We start from the raw sequence: 24,332 nt of genomic DNA, 5'->3' as shown, positions 1-24,332 counted from the left end.
AAGCTGTCAGTTTAGAGACGCATTGTCATCTAAGACAAGACTATTGTCCCATAATTTAGTTTAGCAGGTCATATGATGGTGTTTGACACATGAATGTACATGCCTATCTGTTGGATTGGTGAATTGTAATGATGAAAAATAGCTGCTTGAGAGACTTGCTCGTATTACATTTTGTAAACCTGTTTAACGTTCATAAATATAGAATGAAATGATTGATTCTACTGTATTAGTACAACTTCGTTGTAATATTTACTGGTAGAAATGCACATGTCGAATGTTGTGTGTTTGAGCACTATAGCAAACAACCTGTTGAACTATTTGTTGCAAACTCTTCACTAATCAGCTTTTGTTGTTTAAAAGTAGTCTGTGTATAAAAATAGGATTGAAAAGTAAGTGAACAGTAAACCCATTCATTTATATTTGTTATTTGTTCTTCATATGTCATTAAATAAATTGTAGCAGAGAGAGAATATATTAGGTTTGAAATTCATCTGTTGCCAAATATATGCAATCGGTGTCATGTTTCTTGGCTCAAATGTCCAGGAAGGTTTGTCTAAAACACAGTTCTTTATGGTGCTTTAACCTAGTGGAGAACTTGGTGCTCTGGGCAGTAGCTAAAATCTGAGCCCAGGGATTAAGCAGATGCCATTCTGGGCCTTTCCAGCTCTATGAAAACAGCCTGGGAACTGTAGTTCATTAATTATGTAGCCTGTGATCTCCATTGTTGTTTTTAAAAGCTATTGTAGAACTACATCTCCCATGGAGCACTTTGCTCTGCATTCCTATCGTATAGCTACATTCCTCGACATTGCCAAGCGCTGACTCCCTCAAACATTTGTTCACTGGGCCAGGCCTCAATAAGTCCCTGCTGCAGGAACACACTTGGCTTTAATTCTGATCTTTTCTCTTTTAAGAACACTTCACAGAGCAAGGCGGGTTGGATCTTTAAAATGCATGGTTAACACATTTTATGAAATATCAATGCCTATACATTTGACATCCTGTTGATTCTTATGTTTGATCTTATAAGCGGGCGGTGCCATTTGAATTTTGTCTAAAATTTGTGCCCTGCAAACTTAATAGTAAAGCTGAATTGAAGCAGGGCACCTCAAGGCTGTGTAGTGTGTTTGGTACACACAAGCACCTCTTTGGCCTTGACCTTGCTCTCAATGTAGCTACTTGTGTAGAGCAGTGTTATGTGGTCAGTGCTGTTTGCAATGTGCCCTATGTTCGAACTTCTCCTCATCTGAAAGGTTGAAGATACGGGTTAAGGCACTATGTGCACCATGTATTGTTTTTATATTGTCATTAAGATATTAGCAATAATGACATGACAAACTATATAGAACAACCAGAGATGCATGGATGACACATGGAAAGTTAACCTAGAACAAACCAAACAAGTCTTTTGGAAATATCTGACAAAAGCAGGTATTGCGCTAATTGTATCTGGGGTAAGAATGACAAGAGCAAACACCGCAAGTCTTTACTGTCACTTGAAATTCTGCCACGGGGAGTTCAATGGTGAATATTTACTAAAAAGGCTGAAGCAGGTAGTGTGAGCACTCCAAGCCGACATAGTGCAGTGTTTTTCCAGCGTCATGCCATATGATGGATTATCCATCCAACAGAAAGAAGTCACAGATACAATTAATATTTTAGCAAACAATATGCTGCTGATTGGCACTTTTCTTCAAGTTACAGTTCCAATGGTAAAATATTAGATGCCTGTGGAGTTTGAACTGAAGCAAATAGAATTTTAGAGTGACTTTTGAGTGATTTTTGGACTACAATGACAACAGAACCCTACGCCAGCCTGACTTTTATCAATGACTTTGAATTCAAAGTCAGTGCTTCCACTTATATTACCAGCTAATCTTGTTTTGTCATAATGTTACAATGTGGGGTGTTCATATTCAACATGGCCAAAGTGTCAGATAAACTAATGACTAATGAGGTAAACTAATGACAAAGTAATCGCTGTGAACAAAACGCTCAGGTTTCTGACCACTCTGAACGCTTGTTCTCCAACATTTTTTTTTCTCCTCTGCACGAGCTGTATTGCTTATTTATCGCTTCAAATTTGTTCAGAAACAAATTTTGGTGGACTGATATGGTGAAATCAGTGACTGTTTATGGACTAACAGAACGGGACCTGGAAGTTAAGCTCAAGCCACATAGGCTCGCAGAACCTGTAAAATCGTGCTCAAACTCCATTGGCTCACAGAATTAGGGGCCTCAGGAGGGAATCGCCATCCACTGAAACAACCCATCGAGAACAGGGTGGGTTTAGAGCAATGGTCTCAAACTCAAATTACCTGGGGGCCACTGGCCAGGTCTTCTTCTAGGGGGCCGTGTTGAACTTCAAGGGAAAACCGGCCTGTTTTTGTTTAGTTTCCCCAACACATAAGTGAATTGCCTCAATGCTGTTAGAAATAGCTCAATTATGATCTATTTAAATCTGTTTTATATTTTGAAAACAAAGTACATTTGTGTGGATTAATTAAGCGCTGTGATTAGGAGAAAAAAAATTGTGGGCCAGATTTATCAATATATTATCACCATAGGCCAGATGTGGCCCCAGGGCCTGTAGTTTGAAACTGGTTTAGTGGCATGTTCGAATGGCTAGAATGCCTAATCTCAGTGGTATTGTCAGCAAAACACTTCAAAAACATGTTTTGGGAACCTCAGACCTGTTAACTTGTTGAAAAGACTGGTCTGTAGTATCCTCCATTTGATATAATGTGCTTTGATTTTAGATATCAGGGACTTCTGTGACTCACCTAGGATGTCATAAAAGCTTTACCCACTATGCTATCATTATATGTAATATCGTACATTTGTATTAAACATGTAAAAAAATAAAATAAAAAAATTTGCATGGCTATTTAGCCCCCATACCCCAATATCATGTAATTTTCACAGGAAAATGAAACTTATTTATCTCACATTCCATGTCGTACAGCCCTACATGCTGTCTCTCAGTATTCCCCTTCAGTGACGTTATGTGTCAATAGACTGATGCATCATGTGTGATGAGGGGGGGGGGTCCTTCTCGCAAAAGTAACTTCCTCGAATTTATTTGGCATCTGTCAAGTATACTCTGCTCTTCTATCACAGGAATGTTAGCAGTATCTTAAATATTACAAATGCATGCATGCCATGCCACAAATGCCATGCATCAACTTTTAATATGGTCATTCTGTAATGTGCACAACCTCTTGTTTTTAAAAACATTTTAGATAACTGACAATAAGATTTGTTGTATGACCTTGTTTATTAAGACTTCATTTAAGATGTAAGTAGGAGCATTGGAGTCTTATAATTATTATTATTATTATTATTATTATTATTATTTATTTTTATAGACAAAATATTGTAAGACTGCAATACATCAGATGGCTTAAGGGATGAGACTGTGGTAGTGTGCATGAGCCAGCTGACTCTCAGCTGAACACCCCCGTGTGTGATGGGGTTCGTTTCCTGGCTGTATCACCTTCTGTATCGTGACTCCTGTTCTCTTATAGCCTACGCTGCCTTCCATCACAACGCGGGGGGCAGCATGTCTGACATTATAATCCTTAAAGATGGACAGTGGCCTTCAGTATCATAAGTAGGCACAAGCATTTGATAACATCTCAGACAAAAATAACTAACAAACAGCTATTTGAATCATAAAGCATAAATGCCAGCATAGTTATAACCAAAAATTGAAAAAATGCTATAACTCCAAAATTAGCTTGGATATCAGTCCAAAGGTTAATGCTTTCTGTTGTCCCTCCTCTCATCTCTCTCTGTCGCTCGCTCAGGTGGAGTCCTTCATCCTGGACCAGGAAGACCTAGATAACCCTATTATGAAGACTGCATCAGAGTTGCTGTTGTCCAGCGCCACAGATGGAGTCGATTTGAGGACGGTAGACCCAGAGACCCAGGCACGCCTTGAAGCTCTGCTGGAAGCTGCAGGTATGAATCGGTTTCCAAATCGGTCGACTCAATTTATTTTGTTTTTAAACATAACCAAATTTTCATTGATCAGATTTTGACTATTTTGAAAATTACCAAATGAGTTTAATCCTATGAACTCTCATCCTCCTAGTTTTAATCCTTACTTAAATGTCAGTGAATCAGTGGGATTAAGCTGCTTGCGTTTCTGTGGCAGTTTCGTCTATAAGGTCTATGGTTTTGGATCTGCGGGTTTTTAGACAGTCCATCCGGGAAATCTTGATTTTGGGATCGCAATATTAAATGCAAATTCCACCAATCTTTGCAATATTTGTGAGAGCTTTCAAATTTGCTAAATTGCTGACTTTTCTGCATTAAATGGCCAACTCAACAGACCGCTTAAACTTGTCGCACCCCCCCTGAACTTTATTTGGTGCGTATTGTATTGTCGTGAGGGTATTGTAATGAGCACTGTATTGTAACATATTATAGTATAAATAATCTAATGTTTATTTTATAGGATTTATTGACCTAAGCAAAAACACAGTAAATTATTTTTTGTAATTTTAAGCCCATATTGTTTTGTTTATAAAGAAACCAATAAATTGGTTTTAAAATATTTCCAGTTGTTCCTGTTATATGCAGAATGAGTATTATGATAGGAACAATTTGCAAATTTAGCAAATTCCAGCAATTCTACTACACAAAAAACACAAGTTTTGTGAAAAGTAGCCACATCAAGCATTTTTGGTCCCATTAATCACGATTAAACTCAGTGAAATCCAGGGGGGACTGCTGAGAGTCCTACATATATATTTTGGATGATATTTGAGTAATTAAGTTTTAGTAGATTTATAATCTGGGTGTGAGTGGCTGGGTTGACTAATCCATCAGTTGTGTGTGTCCTGGCTTGCTCAGTCAGGGCTTACAAACATGACCAAGCAGATTAATACTGCACTTTGCCTGGTTCTTGATGGCATGCATTGAGTCTAAGGCTAATGGCTAATCTTAAATATCTTACCCATTGTCTTTGCCAAACGTTTCAGGGTACACTAGAACGACACATAGGTTTGGTTGTTGTTTTAACCCCACATTATGTTGGTGGATAATCCAATATTTTTTAAATTTCCTTTTAGACACTCGGCTACTTTGCTATATCGGTTCTTCGAGGAACACGGATGATTTCAGTTACAATAATAGTAACATCACAGGTTTTGTGTACCCTGTGTGTGTATCATTTTCACTTACCTATCAATTCACTGCTAGTATCAAGTATCAAAAATAGAACACTATCACTTTCAGTTGAGTTTGTATCAGGTATAGATATTTTTCCGGGCCCGATAAATAGTATCTGTTTATCTCGGCAAAGTTGCCTAGATTTTGGCTATTAAGAGGCACTCAATAAAAAAGTTACGAATCAAAAAAGTACTACAATATGAAATTATGTTGAAGGAAAAAAAGAATCACAGAGGCTTATCACATTACTAAAAATCTCCCAAATTGTTTATCACGACAAGGTAATGTCGTGTGCTCTTATACTTGAGCACTGTACCACCCTATTGTAACATGGTTGTGTTGAGTTTCTGTTCCGTGCTCTGTATTTTGTATTCAATGACACTTTCATGTTGTCTTGATTTTGTTCAACCTGGGAGCTCACAATACCATAAAATCAGTATCAGTGGAATTCCACGATTCTTGAAACCCAATTTGATACAAGTAAAAAAATAAAAATAAATGCTTGGAATATACTTCAGCATACACCATATACTTCAGCATAAATGCGTCTTATTAAAATGCACTTTATATAAATATTACAAAGTAACTACAGCCTCCCAAGTATTTAGCAATGAACTGCAAATAATATTGTGCTTAGATGAATTTAGAAAACCATGAACATCTACAGTACCTTGAAAATGGTATATATCCTGCTGATAAAGATAAGAGTGCAATAAATAGTGAACAGTTACTGACACCATAACGGACCATCGTCTGAACAGGCAAACATTATATTTTGATGAGATATTTCACTGAAAACTCAGGATCTTCGCCCATTACAAACTTGATGTTTAAAGGAAGCGGTTTCCATTTCTAATGTTTATCGAAGCAAATGTGCTGACGTAGCGAACAGCTCTGTAGTCCTCTACAGCTTTGTCTTTTACGCCATTATTGGCACCTCAAAATTCTTGGTCTTCTCTGCAACTCCTGACGCGATTCAAGAACAACTTGTTTGTCAACTAAGATTTCCTGACCATCACATGACACACAAAATGACACCTCATATTTTCAGCCGCAGAAAAGTTTCAATGCGAGACTCCCTATCTACTTTTCAAAACAGCACCCCTCCTGACTAGTGGCTATTCTGTTCTAGTCATTTTGCAGTTGCTATCATGGAATTACTCTAGTTAATTCGATCAATTATTATCAGTTAATGCTATCAGTCCATATCTCTTGTTTCGATCAGTCATTTTTCCAATACCAGAAAACCATTTAATCTAGGGTGAAAACCCGTGTTATATTGCGCGGTACAATTGTATTTTTTTCTTGTGTGTCGCAGAAGAATGCCCCAATGAAAAAAACTGAACTGTTGTCTGCTTTCCTCGACTGCAGGACATGAGGGATGGCACGGCTACAGTCTGGGTCGTTCCTGTAAATCAGAACACTTTGTTTTTTACTTTGGTTAAGCACAAAAAAGGCGACTTCCCCAGCAAATGCTGGCCATTTTCACCACTGCCTATATCTGTTAAAATATCAAAACACAGAGGAGTATAATAACACAAGAAAAGCTCCTTAATATTCCATAATTAACTTGATCAAAGTCAAAATAGTTGTCTGATCAAAGAAATTAGTTGTGATACAACACCTTGCGCCTTTTTTTTTTTTATTATTATCAGCTTGAACGTAAAATGCTCCAACAGCAGCTGCTCTCCCTGCCGCGCTGCCAAACCCACAGTCGGCAGAGTGATTGGGGGGTGCTGACACTATTGTTCTCTGCTGCGAGTTGGTCAGGCTGATCCAGACCCCTCGTCCCTATCCCCACCAGCCTCCTGTGAGGACTGGCGCTATGCCGGTGCACAACTGGAGTAGTGCCACCTAGCGACCACGTCGTGTTGCAGCATTTGCCCCTGATTGAGAAGCGGGCAGCTGTTTGACTCGCTGTTTGGGTTTTAACCGGAAGTTATATGCTCGGCAGTGCCACTGTCAGACAGTTGACTACAGTTGGTGCCCAGTCTTGGAATGTTGGGGTCGTTTTAAACTATTAAGCTATGAAACTGAGGCTAGAAACTCATGAAGTAACATTGGTGGTAATTTTTTTGAAAGTCATATTTTTCATTTTGGTTTTTACAACCAGTCACTGAGAAGTGTTTATTTTGCTTTTGTCATCAGCTCCCTGTTGTTACATTTATGTTTTTCCTTTACCACTCCAAGCTAAATATCATAAGTTGAAGGTATACCTTTTTGTTTGTAACATGATCTGAAACTCCAAAACCGATATGAAAATCCTCAAATAGCCTCACAGAAATGACAATCGCTCTGTAATGTGGGCTGTAACAAGGGCCAACTATTCTGAAGTATATAACCTGGTCAGTTAGACACAAGTGTGCATGCTTGTTTTTTGTTTTCATTCAGTGTGTTTAGTGCGTCAGCTGTACTGTATACTTGGCACGTTTGGGTCAGTAGCCTTTTTATTTTTTCATCTTCGACCTGCAAGATAAACTGGGTACATTAATGATCAACCTCCCAGACCTCCTCCTTCTCTGCCTGGGGAGTGTTGCGAAATCACACGCTTACAGCCATGCTAAGTTTAGACGGAGCTGCAGGCAAAGCGGTCAAAACACAGGAGGACCACAAGGACGAGGAGCTCCTGTCTGCCCTGTTAATGGATAGGTTGAATCTGAACAGAAAGTTCAAAGCTGTCACTTTTAGCTTCCCCTTTCCTTGCTACAGTTTTGTCTGCGCCCGCAAAATGTGCGCAGACGTACGCAACGCGCTCCTAAGCAAACTTGAACGGCCTGGCTTGGAAACAGTCCTTGCCCCGTCTTGTGAAAGAGTTCTTTTTAATGTAGGTCATCAGAACAAGCTGTTTTTTCTTCTTCCCTCTAGCTCCCCTCTCTGGCTTTCTCCGGCCTCTCTCACACGCGTGCGCGTGCGCACACACACACACACACACACACACACACACAGACAGACAGTCACACAGACACTCACACAGACACTCATGCAAGTGTTCTTGCTTCCTTCCCCTTCTGACCATTGGTTCTTGGATTTGTTTACTCCAATTCACTCTTGACGCCATACGATTGATCCTGAATTGGACTGGACCAAACTGTGCACCAAAATTATTTTGTCCCAATGTTTGTTCCAATTGAATGTCAGTAAATAGCTCTTCTGCCATAGGTAGACATTACTACACTGTAATAAACTGTTATTGTATTATCATGCCATATTATCAACAGAAATGTCAATGCAACAAAAAAAATGCCTGTTTGTGAAAGTTGCAGCGACTCGTGGTGAAAAACACCGGGGAAATACTCTTTCTCACAAAACACACCCAAGTCGCGCTTTTTGATAAAGTCGCTGGTCGCTTGTTTATTCTAAGTTTATTAATATTACACTTGTCACGTCTCCGCACAAAACATGTCTGTTCGAAATGGGCTGTTTGCCTTCACGGGAAGCCCTGCCCCTGCTGGCTCGCTGTTTATTGAAAGTTTATTAATATTACATGTGTCCCGTGTCCAAGTTGCACCAAATTGGATGTCCTTGGGTCCCCAGCGATAAACCTGCCAAGTGGGAAGTAGATCAGATGAAGGGTTGTCAAGATAATCGAAGGACATAAATCCAGAGATGCCGTCCTTTATAGTTAGATGACAATCAAACTAAAAGTTCAAACGCCCTAGCCCTGGATTGTCTAGAACTGATAGCCTATGTTGTGTCCATCCCATAACATTTACAAGATCTGATCTTGCACCAGAGCTCCAATATATTATCTCTATTTCCACTCTGTATATTATGTTGCCAGATGTTGACATAGTTGAAGTGACGGTGTGAATCGTACATTGTCAGCCAGTTGTTGAAATGAAAGACTGTCAAGGCCATATTAACACATGCTGGTTTGTGTTTTCTGTGTGTGTGTGGTTTTTTCTTGTGTTTGTTTTGTGGATGCTACTACTAACCTTGGATTGGATTGGCCTGGACTTGCTGCTTCATCTGGTCTCTTGCTGGGTGTGGTTGTGCTCTCCTGTGGCTTGCCCTATGCACCTCTGCCTTCTCGATGTCTGGCAGGCATCGGTAAACTGTCCACTGCCGATGGTAAAGCTTTTGCAGACCCAGAGGTGCTACGGCGGCTGACCTCATCTGTGAGCTGCGCCCTGGACGAGGCCGCAGCCGCCCTGACCCGGATGAGAGCGGAAAACACACTCAATGCCGGGCAAGCTGACAAGTATGTATCTCAGTCATACTCGCAGGACAATTAAATGATAGGTTTGCTAGTTTCCCATCCAGGATTTATCAAAATGTTGGTTCCGATCTTTGATAACGGTTCAGGCACCACCCTACTGAGTGCTTTATTTTGTGGAACTTACAGTTCTGCTGCAACTTCTTAATGTGCTTAAATGCAAGCATCTAAACCTTTATTTACTTTTAAATCTTATTTTCGAAAGCTGGAAACTGATATTATGGTAAGGTGTTTCTTAGTGTATTTTTTAAACATGTTTTGAATAACAGTAATTTATTCTGTAATTTATTTGGACCTTTTATTTTTTTTTTTATATTCTGGTACATCCAAAGCGCAACGTTAACTGCAGTAGATTGCCAGAAGGAAGTGGCACAATTTCCTGTTTCTATTAGCGCAGAGGTAGCTAAAAGAGCAGATTTTTCCTCTTAAATGTGACATTAAACGATTTTTTCAAAAGGGACAATAAATGTTTTAGCAATTTCTAAATGTTTGCAGCATTGGACTGCATTAAGTACAAAGAGAAGCTGCAGCAGAGTGGAGAGTGCAGCAAGTTCCTCAATAGTAAACGGTTCAGCAAGGTTGTGCTTTGAACAGTTCTAAATGATAGGAAGCAACATTTTATTAAGCCCTGGGTTAAAAAAAATAAAGAACCTACCCTTTAACGGCCTCAAAAATCGACATCCCTTCTGTTGCGATGTCTGTAAAAATGTGTGTTCGACCTGTGTATTCTGTGTGTATGGGCCCCTTTAGTGGCAAATCAGGCTGTGACGTTGTTATTGTGACCCGACTGTGTGTCGTCCTGCCACAGTGGCAGTAATTGTAGCAGTCTGGTTATTTTCAGCCGTAGTTTAGCGGAGGCGTGCTCGGACGGCGACGTAAACGCCGTGCGCAAGCTGCTGGATGAGGGACGCAGCGTCAACGAACACACAGAGGAGGGAGAGAGCCTGTTGTGCCTCGCCTGCTCCGCCGGCTACTATGAACTTGCACAGGTGGGTGTTTATGGAGGGTGTTAGATCCCATTTTTTAAAATTTATTATCAAAATTTTTATTTTTATTTTTTACTGTGACAGAAACATGTACAAATGGAAGGTTCTGCAGCCTCTGACCATGTTGTTTTGCCTTCAGGTATTGCTGGCCATGCATGCCAATGTGGAAGACCGGGGGATCAAGGGGGACATCACGCCACTCATGGCTGCCGCAAGTGGAGGCTACGTAGACATCGTCAAACTGCTGCTCGTGCACGGGGCAGACGTGAACGCACAGTCCTCCACAGGTGAGCCCCTTCGTCCTCCCTCACGGACGCATTCATCTTGGCGATCGACTACACCACTTTTCTCCTCCAACTTGGTTTCCTGTGCCGCTTCCGGTTCTCCAGGCAACACGGCGCTGACGTATGCGTGCGCCGGCGGCTTCGTGGACGTGGTGAAGGTGCTGCTGAAGGAGGGCGCCAACATTGAGGATCACAATGAGAATGGACACACACCCCTAATGGAGGCAGCGAGCGCTGGCCACGTAGAGGTGGCGCGAGTGCTGCTGGAGTACGGTGCCGGCATCAACACGCACTCCAATGAGTTCAAGGAGAGTGCACTCACGCTTGCCTGCTACAAAGGTAACCGCTAAAATAAAATGTTGAATATTTGAATAATTAAATACTAATTTAATAATATATAGTAATCATATATAATATAATATTAATAACGAAGAATTTATATTAATAACTAATCCCTTCTTGCTGTAGGTCACTTGGACATGGTGCGATTCCTGTTGGAAGCCGGAGCAGATCAGGAGCATAAAACAGACGAAATGCACACAGCGCTTATGGAGGCTTGCATGGTGAGCATCTGACCCAAACTCCACCACACTCCTTCCACCCCTCTCATTTTATGCTCTACCATTCAGGACGAACACATCACTGAACACCCACGGCATTCTTATCACCATCAACCGACCATCAGACTTTTTTTTTTGGTTGATTATTCCATGAAGTCCTGTACGCCCACCTCTAGCTTCAGGTGCTTATCTCTGCGCTCCCTGTGTGTCTCTCTACGCTGTCCCAGGACGGCCATGTGGAGGTGGCGCGACTGCTGTTGGACAGCGGCGCGCAGGTCAACATGCCAGCTGACTCCTTCGAGTCTCCGCTCACTCTGGCGGCCTGCGGTGGACACGTAGAGCTGGCGGCCCTGCTCATAGAGAGGGGAGCCAACCTGGAGGAAGTAAGCGAACACACACGCGCATGCATTCATGCAGTTTGTCAGTCCCTTACTGGTCAGTCCCTGTGTATTCCCTATTGAACCTTATGTTAGAGCTGGGTATCATGATTAGAAACAAGACTAGAAATCATCTGGTATTTGTGATATTCTGTCAATCCCAGCAATTACTTTTTATGTTGTTGTAAATTTTGTGCTGCAAAAGTACATTTTATTTATTCATGTTTTACATATTATAAACTCATATATATATATATATATATATATATATATATATATATATATATATTTCTTTTTTTTTCCCTCTCTTTACAAAAGTTGTTGACTGAGACATCAAATGGGTTTCCATGAGTCACACCTGCCCCTATGCCATCTGATCTGTTGGTGCATTTGTTTGTGTCTAGGTGAACGATGAGGGCTACACCCCCCTGATGGAAGCAGCAAGAGAAGGCCACGAGGAGATGGTGGCGCTCCTACTCGCTCAAGGTAAACAGAAAAACCAATCCTATTAGTAAAGTTTCACTGCTTTTAAAAGTTGACACTCTTCATGGTTTGTTCTGTGCAATTCACGTTGTGTAGGAGACAGATTTGTTGTCTCATACAATAAGGACCTATTGGGATCATCTCTTTGTAATCAACAAATCTCCCTTCCTCTTAGAATTGATCAATAATTTTCTACATTTCATGTACAGTTCATGATACAGCTCTCTAACAAACAGTCCCCAAACGGGACTGCTGGGCGAACAAGTACTCGGGGGCCTTGCATTAGAGATGGCATGCCACCTGTTGACAGACTTGGCACTACTTGACTGGTTTTCATACCACACAGGAAACACATGATCACATGTAATGCAGGAATAAAGCATATCAACACCAGATTTAAAGCACACTTGCACATTTATTTTTTACTAGACCCGGTAAATGAGAACACCGCCATAGCCTACAATAAATGCAATACATCTTTTCAACCATATCATAATAAGGAACAAACTGTTCATACCACCATTTTCAAAGTGAATGACAAAGCAGTTTGTTGATGCGTGGTTGCAACGAATCATCCTCTGTTCAGCGTCTGCACAGTAGATAACAGACCATAACATAATCCAGGTTGTCCAACTAGAAATCATCCTATTTTTCTGTCTCCTTTTTTTGCCTGAAAGGTGCCAACATCAACGCCCAGACGGAAGAGACGCAGGAGACGGCGCTGACCCTGGCCTGCTGCGGGGGCTTCCTAGAGGTGGCTGACTTCCTCATCAAGGCGGGGGCCGACATTGAGCTGGGCTGCTCCACTCCTCTCATGGAGGCGGCGCAGGAGGGCCACCTGGAGCTGGTGAAATACCTGCTTGCTGCAGGTGAGTACAGAAGAGTCGGTGGCTGCACACCCTGTTGTGATGCTACCGTTATCCTCACTTTCGCTTTGCTCCCCAGGGGCAAAGGTATACGCCACCACAGCGACGGGAGACACTGCTTTAACTTACGCGTGTGAGAACGGACACACTGATGTGGCGGATGTGCTGCTGCAAGCTGGAGCCAACCTGGTTAGGCATTGCACTCCCACCTCCTCCCTCCTCTCCCTTAAGACAGCTCTGTCCATTTATTTCAACCCAGCACTCTGTCCCTCTCTGTGTCGCAGGAACACGAGTCTGAGGGGGGAAGGACTCCCCTGATGAAGGCTGCCAGGGCGGGACATCTCTGCACAGTACAATTCCTCATCAGCAAAGGTGACAGAAGCTTAGACGATAACCTTTTTTTCCAGACAATTATCTTGATTGTCTGAACCCGCTTCTTAAATAAAAGGCAGATTATATTAAGTTGGTATTCCAGACTTAAAACTTTGAAGCAGCCCCATTAGTGGCTTATAGTCTCTCAATCAACATGTGTCAAATCCGATTTAATTGACAATTGGGGTCGATTCAATAAGGACATTGATCAGAGCTTCCTTAATCATCTTCGGGATACTGGAGTCACTCGAATTATTACCGTTACATTTGTTATCCCAAATTCCCAAATAAGTAAAATGATTCACAATAAGAAAATTGCCAATATTCAACAGTTAATTGAGGATATAAAAATAAATCTGCCATTTGATTTAATTCTATGGTCTCAGCCTAAAAGAGCTATTCAGGAATCTTATAATTCTTTAATCAAGTATCCTACTCCTAGACCTTGTGCACATAGATCATGTCTAAACAAGAGATTTTCACTATGCGTGCAAAGAGATTCTGGAAATGCTAGTGCCAGAGGAGAGAATAGGGCAATTTTCTGCTGTCCAACAAGAAAATTATCTTTCTACGACTACCCATTATTTTTCTATAAAGCTTAAACGATGGGGTTGAAAAGTGACCCTTGGGCGGGTCATGCGGCTAGGTAGGGCTAATTTGAAGCTAGCTGATAGCTTTCCGTTCATAGTGCAATTTCCAAATGAGAGGAATTATGATTTAACAATTTGGACATTCCACTTTCCAGGTGCTAACGTGAACAGAGCCACAGCCAATAACGATCACACGGTGGTCTCTCTGGCCTGCGCTGGTGGACATCTTGCTGTGGTGGAGCTGCTGCTGGCACACGGGGCCGATCCTACGCACAGACTCAAGGTGAGGGATGCACCAAACATGGCTCAAATACTATTATCCAGTTGTCTGTCCATTTGATGGTAACCTGTAACCTGTTTGTATCAATAGGATGGGTCCACTATGCTCATTGAAGCTGCTAAAGGAGGCCACACAAACGTGGTGTCCTACCTGTTGGACTACCCCAACAACATCCTGTCTGTCCCAGCCCCCGACCTATCCCAGCTCACCCCACCCTCGCAAGACGCCTCTCAGGTTAGCACAGCCTTCCTTATAGACTTGCAGATATTTCTCTATCCTTTAAAAATGTCCAAACTGAGAACACCATGTGGTCCCCCTTCAGGTTCCTCGTGTCCCATTCCAAGCTCTGGCCATGGTGGTGCCTCCCCAGGAACCAGACCGTGCCCCTTCAAACATCGCCACGCCTCCACCCGTCTCCAGCAAAGGTGACCTTAAACCATCCACTAACCTGTCTTTCTCCAGTATTTGTGCAACCTGTCTTACCCTCCGTTTTCTGCCCCACTCAGGTGTGTCCAAGCAGAGACAGGCAGCAATGCAGCCCAGTGGTCCCAGTTCAGTGGGCAGGGGTCCCGAGACAGAGCCCCTGCCGCCATTCCACCTGTGCCAGCCCCTGGAGTGCATCGTGGAGGAGACGGAGGGAAAGCTGAACGAGCTGGGCCAACGGATCAGCGCCATCGAGAAGGCCCAGCTGCAGTCACTGGAGCTCATTCAGGGCGAGCCGCTCACCAAAGACAAGATCGAAGAGCTCAAGAAGAGCAGAGAGGAGCAGGTAATCCAACAGAGCCATGCCCAAATCCCTCCCCGCATGCGGTATGAAAGTCTCATGAATAAAAAGAATGAATTGGAGTCTTGAAGCTGTGACATTCAATTTGCTGTCACCCGATTAGGTGCAGAAGAAGAAGAAGATCCTGAAGGAGCTGCAGAAGGTGGAGCGCCAGCTGCAGCTGAAGACGCAGCAGCAGTTCACCAAAGAGTACATGGAGGCCAAGGGCTTAAAGGAGGAGCAGGAGGCGGGGCAGAACCAGGGCCCGGGTCCAGGGCCCGGCAGTACCACGTCATCGCTGGGCTCCCTCCCTATTGTGGCGGGGGCCCAAACGCATACCGGCTCTGACACCGACGAGGAGGCCAACAAGGACGGGGAGCAGGAAGAGCAGCCGGGAGATGAAGGGGAAGAGGTGAGAAAATAAAAAATAATCCAAGCTTGACATCTGTATTGAACATTGCTCAAACTATATGAAATATATTATTTAAAAAATCTTAATCAACTTCCGCTGCTGTAACACCTGAATTTCCCCCTGGGATAAAGTGTTATCTTGAAGATTGTCAAGTCCGGCACAAAGGTTAAACCACTTGTTGTTCAGGAGGAAGATGAGGACGAGGATGATGAAGAGGGCTCGGAAGACGAGGCAGAGGGAGAAGATGGCGATTATGGCAAGCTGCCCCAGGTGGACACCATCCTCTACCGGGACGGGCAGCAGCCCCCGCTGCCTCCCTCGCCTCAGGCCCAGCCCCCCCCTCCTCCTCTCCAGGATGTCTTCGTTCCCATCCACCCTCTGCCGGAGTACAACCCTGCCGATTATCCTGGCAGCACCAGCCCCGAGCTGCAGAGGGTGCTGCTGGGGGGGCAGCAGCCCGGCCAGCAGCTGGCTCCAGACGGCCTCATGGTGGCGACGCCTGCACAGACGCTCACAGACACGCTGGATGACATCATGGCAGGTGGGTGTGGCTCCGGTTTGAGCGTCTTTCGGTCCTGAGATTGTATTTGAGTCTGCCTTAAAAGATGGGTTCTCTATCTCTCACCAAAGGATTATCAAACATGTCATAGCCCAATCTCGCTGAAAGCTTTGCGTTTGAGAAATGTGCCACACTGCTTTGATGCAGTCCTATCGGGCAAATGTTGTGGGGGAAAAAAAAGAAAATTGCGGAAGTACATATAAATCGTAACATTGTCTACAGTATGTTGCCAGTAGGGAGCAACGTCATGTACGGTTTCTAGTCTCTAACGTTAGCGTGGATATTGCAAAAGAGTTATAACCCTGAAAAACATGACAAGATACACAGTATTCAACTGACTATATTGTGAGTTTCCCGTATTCAAAAAGGAAATACATTTTTTTGAGGCTTAAATATTTGCTCCATTGGACTGCATTTAAGCACAGTGAGAAGCTGCAGCAGAGTGGTAAGCTTCTCAATAATAAAGCATTAAGTGAGGTTGTGCTGTGAGTTATAAATGATGGAGACCAACATTTTAATTGTTGAAAAATGGCAAACCTATACTTTAAAGTGTTGAGATAACACCTCTAATCTGTGTTGCAGCTGTGAGCAGCCGTGTGCCCATGCTCAACACTACGACCTCGCCCACGCCCCTGTCCCAGCCGCCTACGCAAACGCCCGCCAACATCGCCTCTCCGCCCTCGGTGCTGCCCCTGTACCCCTCTGTTGACATTGATGCACATGTGAGTCCAAGCTGAAAAATAGAAATGACTGATATTACCACCCAGGTTTGAAAGGGCCGTGACGTTTAACCCCCCCCCCCCACAGACTGAGAGTAATCACGACACAGCGTTGACGCTGGCCTGCGCCGGGGGCCACGAGGAGCTGGTGTCCGTCCTCCTCGCACGAGGAGCCAACATCGAGCACCGGGACAAGAAAGGTAACGGTGACTAAACAATCGCCGAAAATGGACACGAAAGGCACAAGTGTGGGTGCGTACCACTAATGTTTCACAAACATTTTAACCGCAGGGTTCACCCCTCTTATCCTGGCTGCCACTGCTGGCCATGTGGGAGTGGTAGAGGTCCTCCTCGACAAAGGGGGGGACATCGAAGCTCAGTCTGAGAGAACCAAAGACACGCCGCTCTCCCTGGCCTGCTCCGGAGGACGGCAGGAGGTGAGTGAAAACAGTCTGAATCGTAGAAAGTGATGAATGAAATAGACGATAGCGTCTGCAACGTCACCCATTTGTTTCCCAAGACACTGTTTGCAACCTTGAGTTTGGGTTTGCGTTTATTCGCCATCTTCACTTCAGAACTGGAGCTTGTGACCCGTCAAAGCAACCATCAATATAAACACATCTTAAACCCTAAGTATCCTCCCAGATAGGACTGGGCCGGTCATGAAATTTTTGCTGCTGATCGATCGTCACCTAATAATCGCATTGATTGGCAATATGATCTCATCCCCTGTTAGGTCACAAAAAGGCAGCTTTAGTAGAATATAATTAACAACACCTATTTCTTTAAACAGAACAAAGATTGAACATTTCCAAACATTTTGGAATAAATCAAATAAATGTTTTTTTTTTACAGGGCTAAAAAAGGAGGCTTTGTAAAAACAAAATGAAACCAAGAAGACGAGCATGAACATGCTCGGAACCTCGACCAGTTTAAGGCACCAGCGAGGCTGTGTGACTGTCCGGCAGTGTGCACATACAGGAATATTAACGACCCGTCTTTGCGCGAGTTAAATATTTTAACTTTTTGCCGTCCTCCGCGACAAAATGAACCGGATGTAATGTAGCAGATCAAGTCTGGTGCAGATATGGACAAGGAGACACTTATAAAATAACGAAACATTCTTAGATATAATAATCGATACAAAATAATCGAGTTTAATATATTTTATTGGTGTCATCACCATAGCAACATATCTCTCGTTTCATCTTGTGGTCGTACCTCTCCCTCGCTCCAGGTTTTCCTCCCCCTATGCCATTATCCCGTTCCCATCTACCGCTTTCCATCTGAACACAGCATTAGTTGTTGAGCAACAATAAACATATAGTTTCCTCCTCTTCATCGAGAAGCTCTCGTTTTCTACGCGCAGCCGTGTTTATTTGTTGTTATTCCATATGCCTCCGTCTGCTACTACTTTTTTTTCCCTCCCCGACCGCCCCCTGTCGTTCCGGGGAGTACTACTTCTTTCTGGCAGGGTATTTTTGTTTTCCCGTAACACCCTGCGCCGCAAAGACAGCGTAAGACAGTCGTATCGATTAAATTCTCATCAGCAATTAATCGATAGTTGATTAATTGTTAAAATCCATATTTTTGAAAGATTGTGTGGTGTTTAAGCATACGTGAAATAATTTATGTATATTTATAGGGAAGGTAGATTTTATACATTCGAGAAAAACATTATTACAACTGCCGATGATGGAGTTTTTTTGCGTGTAGGTTGATGACCGTCAATCCCGCTTATGTACGATAATGAAATAACCGGCCCGGCCCTACTCCCAGGCACTGATTAGAAGAAGTAAACTTAGATATTGAGACCCTCAAGTCTCAAAGGTAAAAAAAAAAAATTTATCTTCTCCATTTCTAATGGGAAGTTTCTTCTTTTTCCCTTGACCTCCATTCAGTCTGAGGTTTTCTGAAGCAGCATCTAGTGTCAGTTGGCCAAACCTCACTTTACGGCACGTAGGCATTGTCGCTTGGACTCTCCCGCTTGAGAGACCTCACTAACGTTGGTGCATGTGTCTCCTGCGCTTGTAAGGTGGTGGAGCTTCTGCTGCTCCGTGGAGCCAATAAGGAACACCGCAACGTTTCAGACTACACACCTCTCAGCCTGGCTGCTTCCGGGGGCTACGTCAACATCATTAAGATCCTTCTCAATGCTGGGGCTGAGATTAACTCCAGGTGAGGGGCAAGAACCTCAATGTGACACCATTACTACTTAGCTAATTGGACAAAGAAACAAGGGCTGTAGCATCTGTTTTGGAGTGCTAAGGAACTTTTGTTACAAAGACAATGAAACAATATCATTATATTGGAAAATATGTCAAACCCAAACCTAATGATCAATACTTTAAAATAAGTCACTTTCCCTAGATCCATGGAAAAAAGTTTCCTTTACAAATATTTCCATCTGGTTTAACTTTATGAATAGGAATACTGACATTGTTTACAAAGAAGTGAATAATATTGAATTAATTATATGGTATTGGGTTGAGGCATAAGATATTGTGGTACCAGTTGAAACTTTACAAGTATGATCACGGTATCAGGCTGCCAAATGTATTACAAAAAGAAAATCACAAAAGTTCCTAAATTGCAACGCAAGTTTTGAGAAAAGCGGTTCCAAAATTTGTCCAAAGAAATCCTGAAGGGACTTTAAAGTATTGTGAATGTCTCCCCCTTCCTTGTGCTTCTTTGCAGGACTGGCAGCAAGCTGGGCATCTCCCCTCTGATGCTGGCAGCAATGAACGGCCACGTGCCAGCGGTGAAGCTGCTGCTAGACATGGGCTCGGACATCAACGCTCAAATTGAGACCAATCGCAACACGGCACTTACTCTGGCCTGCTTCCAGGGCCGCGCAGAGGTCGTCAGTCTGCTGCTTGATCGCAAGGCTAACGTAGAACACCGTGCTAAGGTAAGATGCTACACACTGCAAATCCTATAATCCTCAGTTAGATTGCTGGGGGGCAGCGATCCCAATTGATGATTGTGCACAAGCAGAACCCCTTGCATATAAGCCAATGTAATGTGGCAAATGCAGTCTCCCGTTTTATACATATAGGAAACAAATTAAAATCAATAGATCAAAAATAAAAACACAGGCATGAGAGTCGGGAACCGGCGCGCACGGTGCACCGCTGTTTGGAGGAACGATTAAAAAAAAAAAACAAATTCCGGTCCAGTTCTCTAGGATAGGTTTACATTTTTGATTTCCCATACAAGTAAGTAAATAAAATAAATCAATCTTTCTCAATAAGATTATGTAATATATACATATTGTTGTCACAAGAATTGCCTATAGGGGTGGGAAGTGAGATCCGATCACAAGTGGGCGACAGTGCACTTGCACCGTGTCAATGCTCTATTTTCTCCTGCCAGACAACCTATTATTTATTTTTCAAAATATTTATATTTTTATTTTTTTTAACATCTGTCATCAATCGACGATTTAATCCTAATCTGCCGAAGCCTAGGGGAGACTGCATTACATGATGTTCTATGCGCGCGCCCCCCCCTTCTAGTGATCGCAGATTGGAATTTTGCACTTTCGCCCAAGCCCAATCACAGTGTAGCGATTCTTTTAAAGAGCATATGGTATTTAACAAATGTAAAATTCAAAAAGTCTAAACCCAAGATGAGTCGCCTTTCAAGACACTTGTTTACATTTGAGTGTAATGTAAACAAATCTTCAGGGAAAACCAGTTTGCTCAATTAGACAAAGAATATTTATAGATATATTTGTTTTCCGCACAACGCGTGTCATGCTTATCATAGCGTTTTGGTTTCGTTCAAGCTGGCCATTATGCAGACTTAGTGCTCACTCTGTGTCCACAGACTGGGTTAACGCCTCTCATGGAGGCAGCATCAGGGGGCTATGCCGAGGTGGGCCGGGTGCTGCTGGATAAAGGAGCTGACGTCAACGCCCCTCCTGTGCCCTCTTCCCGGGACACCGCCTTGACCATTGCCGCTGATAAAGGCCACTACAAGTTCTGTGAGCTTCTTATCAACAGGTAGGTGATTTTGTACACATGAAAAACAAAACCCTTACATTTCTGTTTTTAAAGTTCAATCCATAATATTGTCTGTGTTGGGTGGATTACACTACAAGTCCCATAATTCCATTTGAAACGTCAACGCGTTCTTTCAACATCTTATCGATTTTCATTGTTTTGTTTTTTCTTTGTCATTTGAGGTGGTGGAGGTACTTCTTTCATCAGAGGGCGCTGTGAATGTAAACTAGCAACACGGGTTTATCAAATTAACCACAGTAGCCGGACCGCACAACCAGCAAAACAGCATATATAGGAGCATGTACATAACACAAATACATTGAATAGCTGTCTTTTATTAAGTGCGATAAATTTGGGATGAATATCAAATAGGGATTGTTTTTATTAAAACTGAATAATCTTGCGGATTACCACTTTAATTATCTTAACTCATTTTCAAGATGATCTTATTACAATTGAGTGCTTTACCTTCACTGTCTTGTTCCTTCCCGTAATACCGTTGCGTCTCTTCACAGAGGTGCTCACATCGACGTGCGTAACAAGAAAGGGAACACGCCTCTCTGGCTGGCTGCCAACGGCGGGCATTTTGATGTGGTACAGCTCCTGGTGCACGCCAATGCGGATGTGGACGCAGCCGATAACCGCAAGATCACCCCGCTGATGGCCGCCTTTCGCAAGGTTCACTGTTGCACTTAAATCTTGTCGGGACTTTGACGTTTCAAGTGTTGAAGCCTCCAAGTCTCCAACCGTTTTTCTCGTGTCGCCACTTTCAGGGTCACGTGAAGGTGGTGCAGTACCTGGTTAAGGAGGTCAACCAGTTCCCGTCAGACATAGAGTGCATGAGATACATCGCCACCATCGCTGATAAGGTATATTTATTTAAAAATATATTTCTATATTCAGTGGGGGAAAAACGCTGACTGTGTCTCTGTGGTTCACATAGGGAGATGAAATGCTCCGTTAACCCGTCTGTCACATGACTCCTTCAGGAACTGTTAAAAAAGTGCCACCAGTGCATGGAGACCATCGTCAAAGCCAAAGACCAGCAGGCGGCCGAGGCCAACAAGAACGCCAGCATCCTCCTCAAGGAGCTGGACTTGGAGAAGGTAAACACAACCTGCGGCTTCGCTGGGCAAACTGAGTCCATGAAGGCTCGCTTGTCTCTGACCTCGCCCTCCCAATTTGTGTGACCCGCAGTCCAGGGAGGAGAGCAAGAAGCAGGCTCTGGCCGCCAAGCGCGAGAAGCGGAAGGAGAAGCGCAAGAAGAAGAAGGAGGAGCAGAAGAGGAAGCAGGAGGAAGAGGAGGAGCAGAAAACCAAGGAGGAGTGCTTTGAGATGCAGGAGAACAAGGACGACTCAGCCGAAGGTATGGAGTTTGTAGAAGTATGTAAGACGCTGTCCCATCTTCTTTTCGCCGTGTCCTCAACTTTGTCGCTCTTTTGCCACAGAAACGGAGGTTCCCATCGAGCCTCCGAGTGCGACCACCACCACCACCATTGGCATCTCCGCCACCTCCACCACCTTCACCACGGCCTTTGGGAAGAAGCGGGCCAGCGTAGCCACCACCCCGAGTGCTAATCGTAAGAGCAAGAAGAACAAGACCAAGGACTCCTCGCCCAACGAACCAATCATCTTACAGGATCCACAGGTTAAACCCTCTTTCACTTGCTGCCAGTGTAGTTTAAGTCCAGTGTCTTTATGATGGTACACTGTAATCTTTAATGTATCAAGGACCCTCAATTTGATAACTATTACACCACGGATCACATACTACTACTTATTAGAGACGTATGAGACCCTGATGGTCAAATTTTTTTCTCTGGGACCCAAACCATGCTCAAATTGGGGTCCCAGCATTGAGGGGTGTGATTTAGAAGAGAAAAAATATATATATTTTGTGAAATCCAGTACATATTAGACTATAAGGCAAACTTCTAAGCTACAAATTGTTGCTTTGTGATTAATTATGGCATGGCTTAAGCAAGATGTTTTGGTTTAAGCTTTCCAAACACCAGGAAGTTGGAGGAGTAGTGTACTCGCTGTCACGGCGATAAAGGCATGCTACCCTCATCACGTCTCGTAAATTAAACAATGGTGAAGTTTAACTATCAGTTGTTTTGCTGGGGACCCCCTGGAGCCCAGATCCAAGTTTGAGAACCACTGACATAAAGGGCCACGCTGGTGTCAAATACAGTATAAGCCCATTGCCCATTTCCTAATGGTAGCTCATTTGGGGGGGTGTTACAAAATGTGTGTGCTGAGTAGTGAATGAGCTAAAACTAAATTTTTCGCCAGCCATTTATAATGCTAACTGGTAACACCTGCTCCTCCCCCTGCCAGGTGGCGTTAGCGCAGCACAAGGCCGACAAGAACAAGATCCATGGTGAGCCGCGGGGCGGAGGCGGGGGGGCCGCGGGCGCCAACAGTGACTCGGACCCCCTGGACAGCACGGACTGCGCTAGCGAGAGCAGCAGCAGCGGTGGCAAGAGCCAGGAGCTCAACTACCTCCCCGACCTCACCTCGTCCTCTTACTCCTCCTCTTCCTCCTCCTCCTCCTCCTCGGCCCCCTCCTCCGGGGTGGCGCACTCCCAGGCCCCCCTGCCCGGCCCAGAGAAGCGGCACTGCCCCCAGTTACACAACGACAGCAAGGACAACAAGGTCACAGTCTCCATCTCCAAACCCACGCAGAAGTGAGTCACCGTCTTCTAAACATAATTACTTAATTTAATAAAGTACTACTACTACTTTCAGAGCAGTGACACGTTTAGAACCATATGAAATCATAGCAAAAATGTAAATGATCTTATCAAATGAAAACAATTGAAATGAAATGCACAACAAATTAAAGCCAAAAGAACATTATAAGCAAGGCATACAATTTTTATCGACCAACCCTCGCCCACTCGTGTCAAAATGTCTCCGGGGGAGAGAGGGACTCGTGGAAGGAAATGTGAACGTTTGTCGTCCCCCCCCGGTCCAGAGCTCCAGACACAAGCGACTCGACCCCGAGCTCCCTGCCGTCTCCGTTCAAGAGCATGTCTCTGCCCGTCACCTCCCCGAGCAGCAAGCTGAGCCTCACCAGCCCCAAGAGAGGCCAGAAGAGGGAGGAGGGCTGGAAGGAAGTGGTCAGACGGTCAGTAGCCATGTTGTTCGGCTTTATTCCTTCTTCCTGCTTGTGTCAATGCAGGGAAATAAGGAGAAGTAGTAGAAGTGTGGCTCATGTAGAAATGAGGAAAACAGTGTTATGAAGAAAAACAAAGCATTAGAAGCATTAGAAGCATTAGAGCATTAGAGCATTAGAATGGCAAGAAAAATCATAGAAAATGGGCCGTGCGTTCGGACACAGTAATCAGAAATACTTTAATAATCCCAGGGGGAAATTACTTAATTATGATGCAAGCCCTGTTTTCTTTCAGAAACATTTCTTTCTTACTCTGTAGCTGAAGGCCCATGTTGGCCACAGTCATTGAAAAAAATGAAATCTTTTGTTGCTTGCTTGCTTTGCTTAAGAAACCACATGCATACAAAGCCAAATTGACCAAATATGTGAGGTGGGGGAAAAAAAACAAAACAAGAAACCACCACTCAGTTTTCTTAGCATTTGGAGACAGCTATAAATTTTAGGGCTGTTGATCGAGTTAAAAAAACTGAAAAACAAACTCCCAAAATGAATTAATCAC

At 43.6% G+C, this 24,332-nt stretch overlaps 1 protein-coding gene across 3 annotated transcripts in view; it reads left to right on the top strand.

The window, feature by feature from the left end:
* Positions 1 to 24,332, top strand: part of ankhd1 (ankyrin repeat and KH domain containing 1) — a 33,778-nt gene that overhangs the window by 2,774 nt on the left and 6,672 nt on the right. For 2 of the 3 annotated variants that reach the window (XM_080008602.1, XM_080008601.1), the window contains exons 2-31: positions 3,810 to 3,963; positions 9,223 to 9,379; positions 10,236 to 10,383; positions 10,520 to 10,667; positions 10,770 to 11,003; positions 11,133 to 11,227; positions 11,452 to 11,607; positions 12,006 to 12,087; positions 12,762 to 12,953; positions 13,030 to 13,139; positions 13,235 to 13,322; positions 14,068 to 14,195; positions 14,283 to 14,426; positions 14,515 to 14,617; positions 14,699 to 14,961; positions 15,080 to 15,367; positions 15,554 to 15,908; positions 16,509 to 16,648; positions 16,734 to 16,845; positions 16,937 to 17,082; positions 18,681 to 18,823; positions 19,343 to 19,556; positions 20,477 to 20,652; positions 21,168 to 21,330; positions 21,426 to 21,521; positions 21,642 to 21,758; positions 21,850 to 22,018; positions 22,101 to 22,300; positions 22,993 to 23,342; positions 23,633 to 23,785. In XM_080008602.1, the coding sequence (XP_079864728.1) occupies positions 3,810 to 3,963; positions 9,223 to 9,379; positions 10,236 to 10,383; positions 10,520 to 10,667; positions 10,770 to 11,003; positions 11,133 to 11,227; positions 11,452 to 11,607; positions 12,006 to 12,087; positions 12,762 to 12,953; positions 13,030 to 13,139; positions 13,235 to 13,322; positions 14,068 to 14,195; positions 14,283 to 14,426; positions 14,515 to 14,617; positions 14,699 to 14,961; positions 15,080 to 15,367; positions 15,554 to 15,908; positions 16,509 to 16,648; positions 16,734 to 16,845; positions 16,937 to 17,082; positions 18,681 to 18,823; positions 19,343 to 19,556; positions 20,477 to 20,652; positions 21,168 to 21,330; positions 21,426 to 21,521; positions 21,642 to 21,758; positions 21,850 to 22,018; positions 22,101 to 22,300; positions 22,993 to 23,342; positions 23,633 to 23,785 (5,024 nt within the window). The remainder of the gene's footprint in view (positions 1 to 3,809; positions 3,964 to 9,222; positions 9,380 to 10,235; positions 10,384 to 10,519; positions 10,668 to 10,769; positions 11,004 to 11,132; positions 11,228 to 11,451; positions 11,608 to 12,005; positions 12,088 to 12,761; positions 12,954 to 13,029; positions 13,140 to 13,234; positions 13,323 to 14,067; positions 14,196 to 14,282; positions 14,427 to 14,514; positions 14,618 to 14,698; positions 14,962 to 15,079; positions 15,368 to 15,553; positions 15,909 to 16,508; positions 16,649 to 16,733; positions 16,846 to 16,936; positions 17,083 to 18,680; positions 18,824 to 19,342; positions 19,557 to 20,476; positions 20,653 to 21,167; positions 21,331 to 21,425; positions 21,522 to 21,641; positions 21,759 to 21,849; positions 22,019 to 22,100; positions 22,301 to 22,992; positions 23,343 to 23,632; positions 23,786 to 24,332) is intronic. The other variant, XM_080008603.1, reaches the window with a different exon arrangement.

The sequence above is a fragment of the Zeus faber genome (genome assembly GCF_960531495.2).
Source record: "Zeus faber genome assembly, chromosome: 10".
In the NCBI taxonomy this organism is placed as follows: Eukaryota; Metazoa; Chordata; class Actinopteri; order Zeiformes; family Zeidae; genus Zeus; species Zeus faber.
Note: the sequence above shows the minus strand (reverse complement) of the source record. Positions and strands in the feature narration are given on the sequence as shown.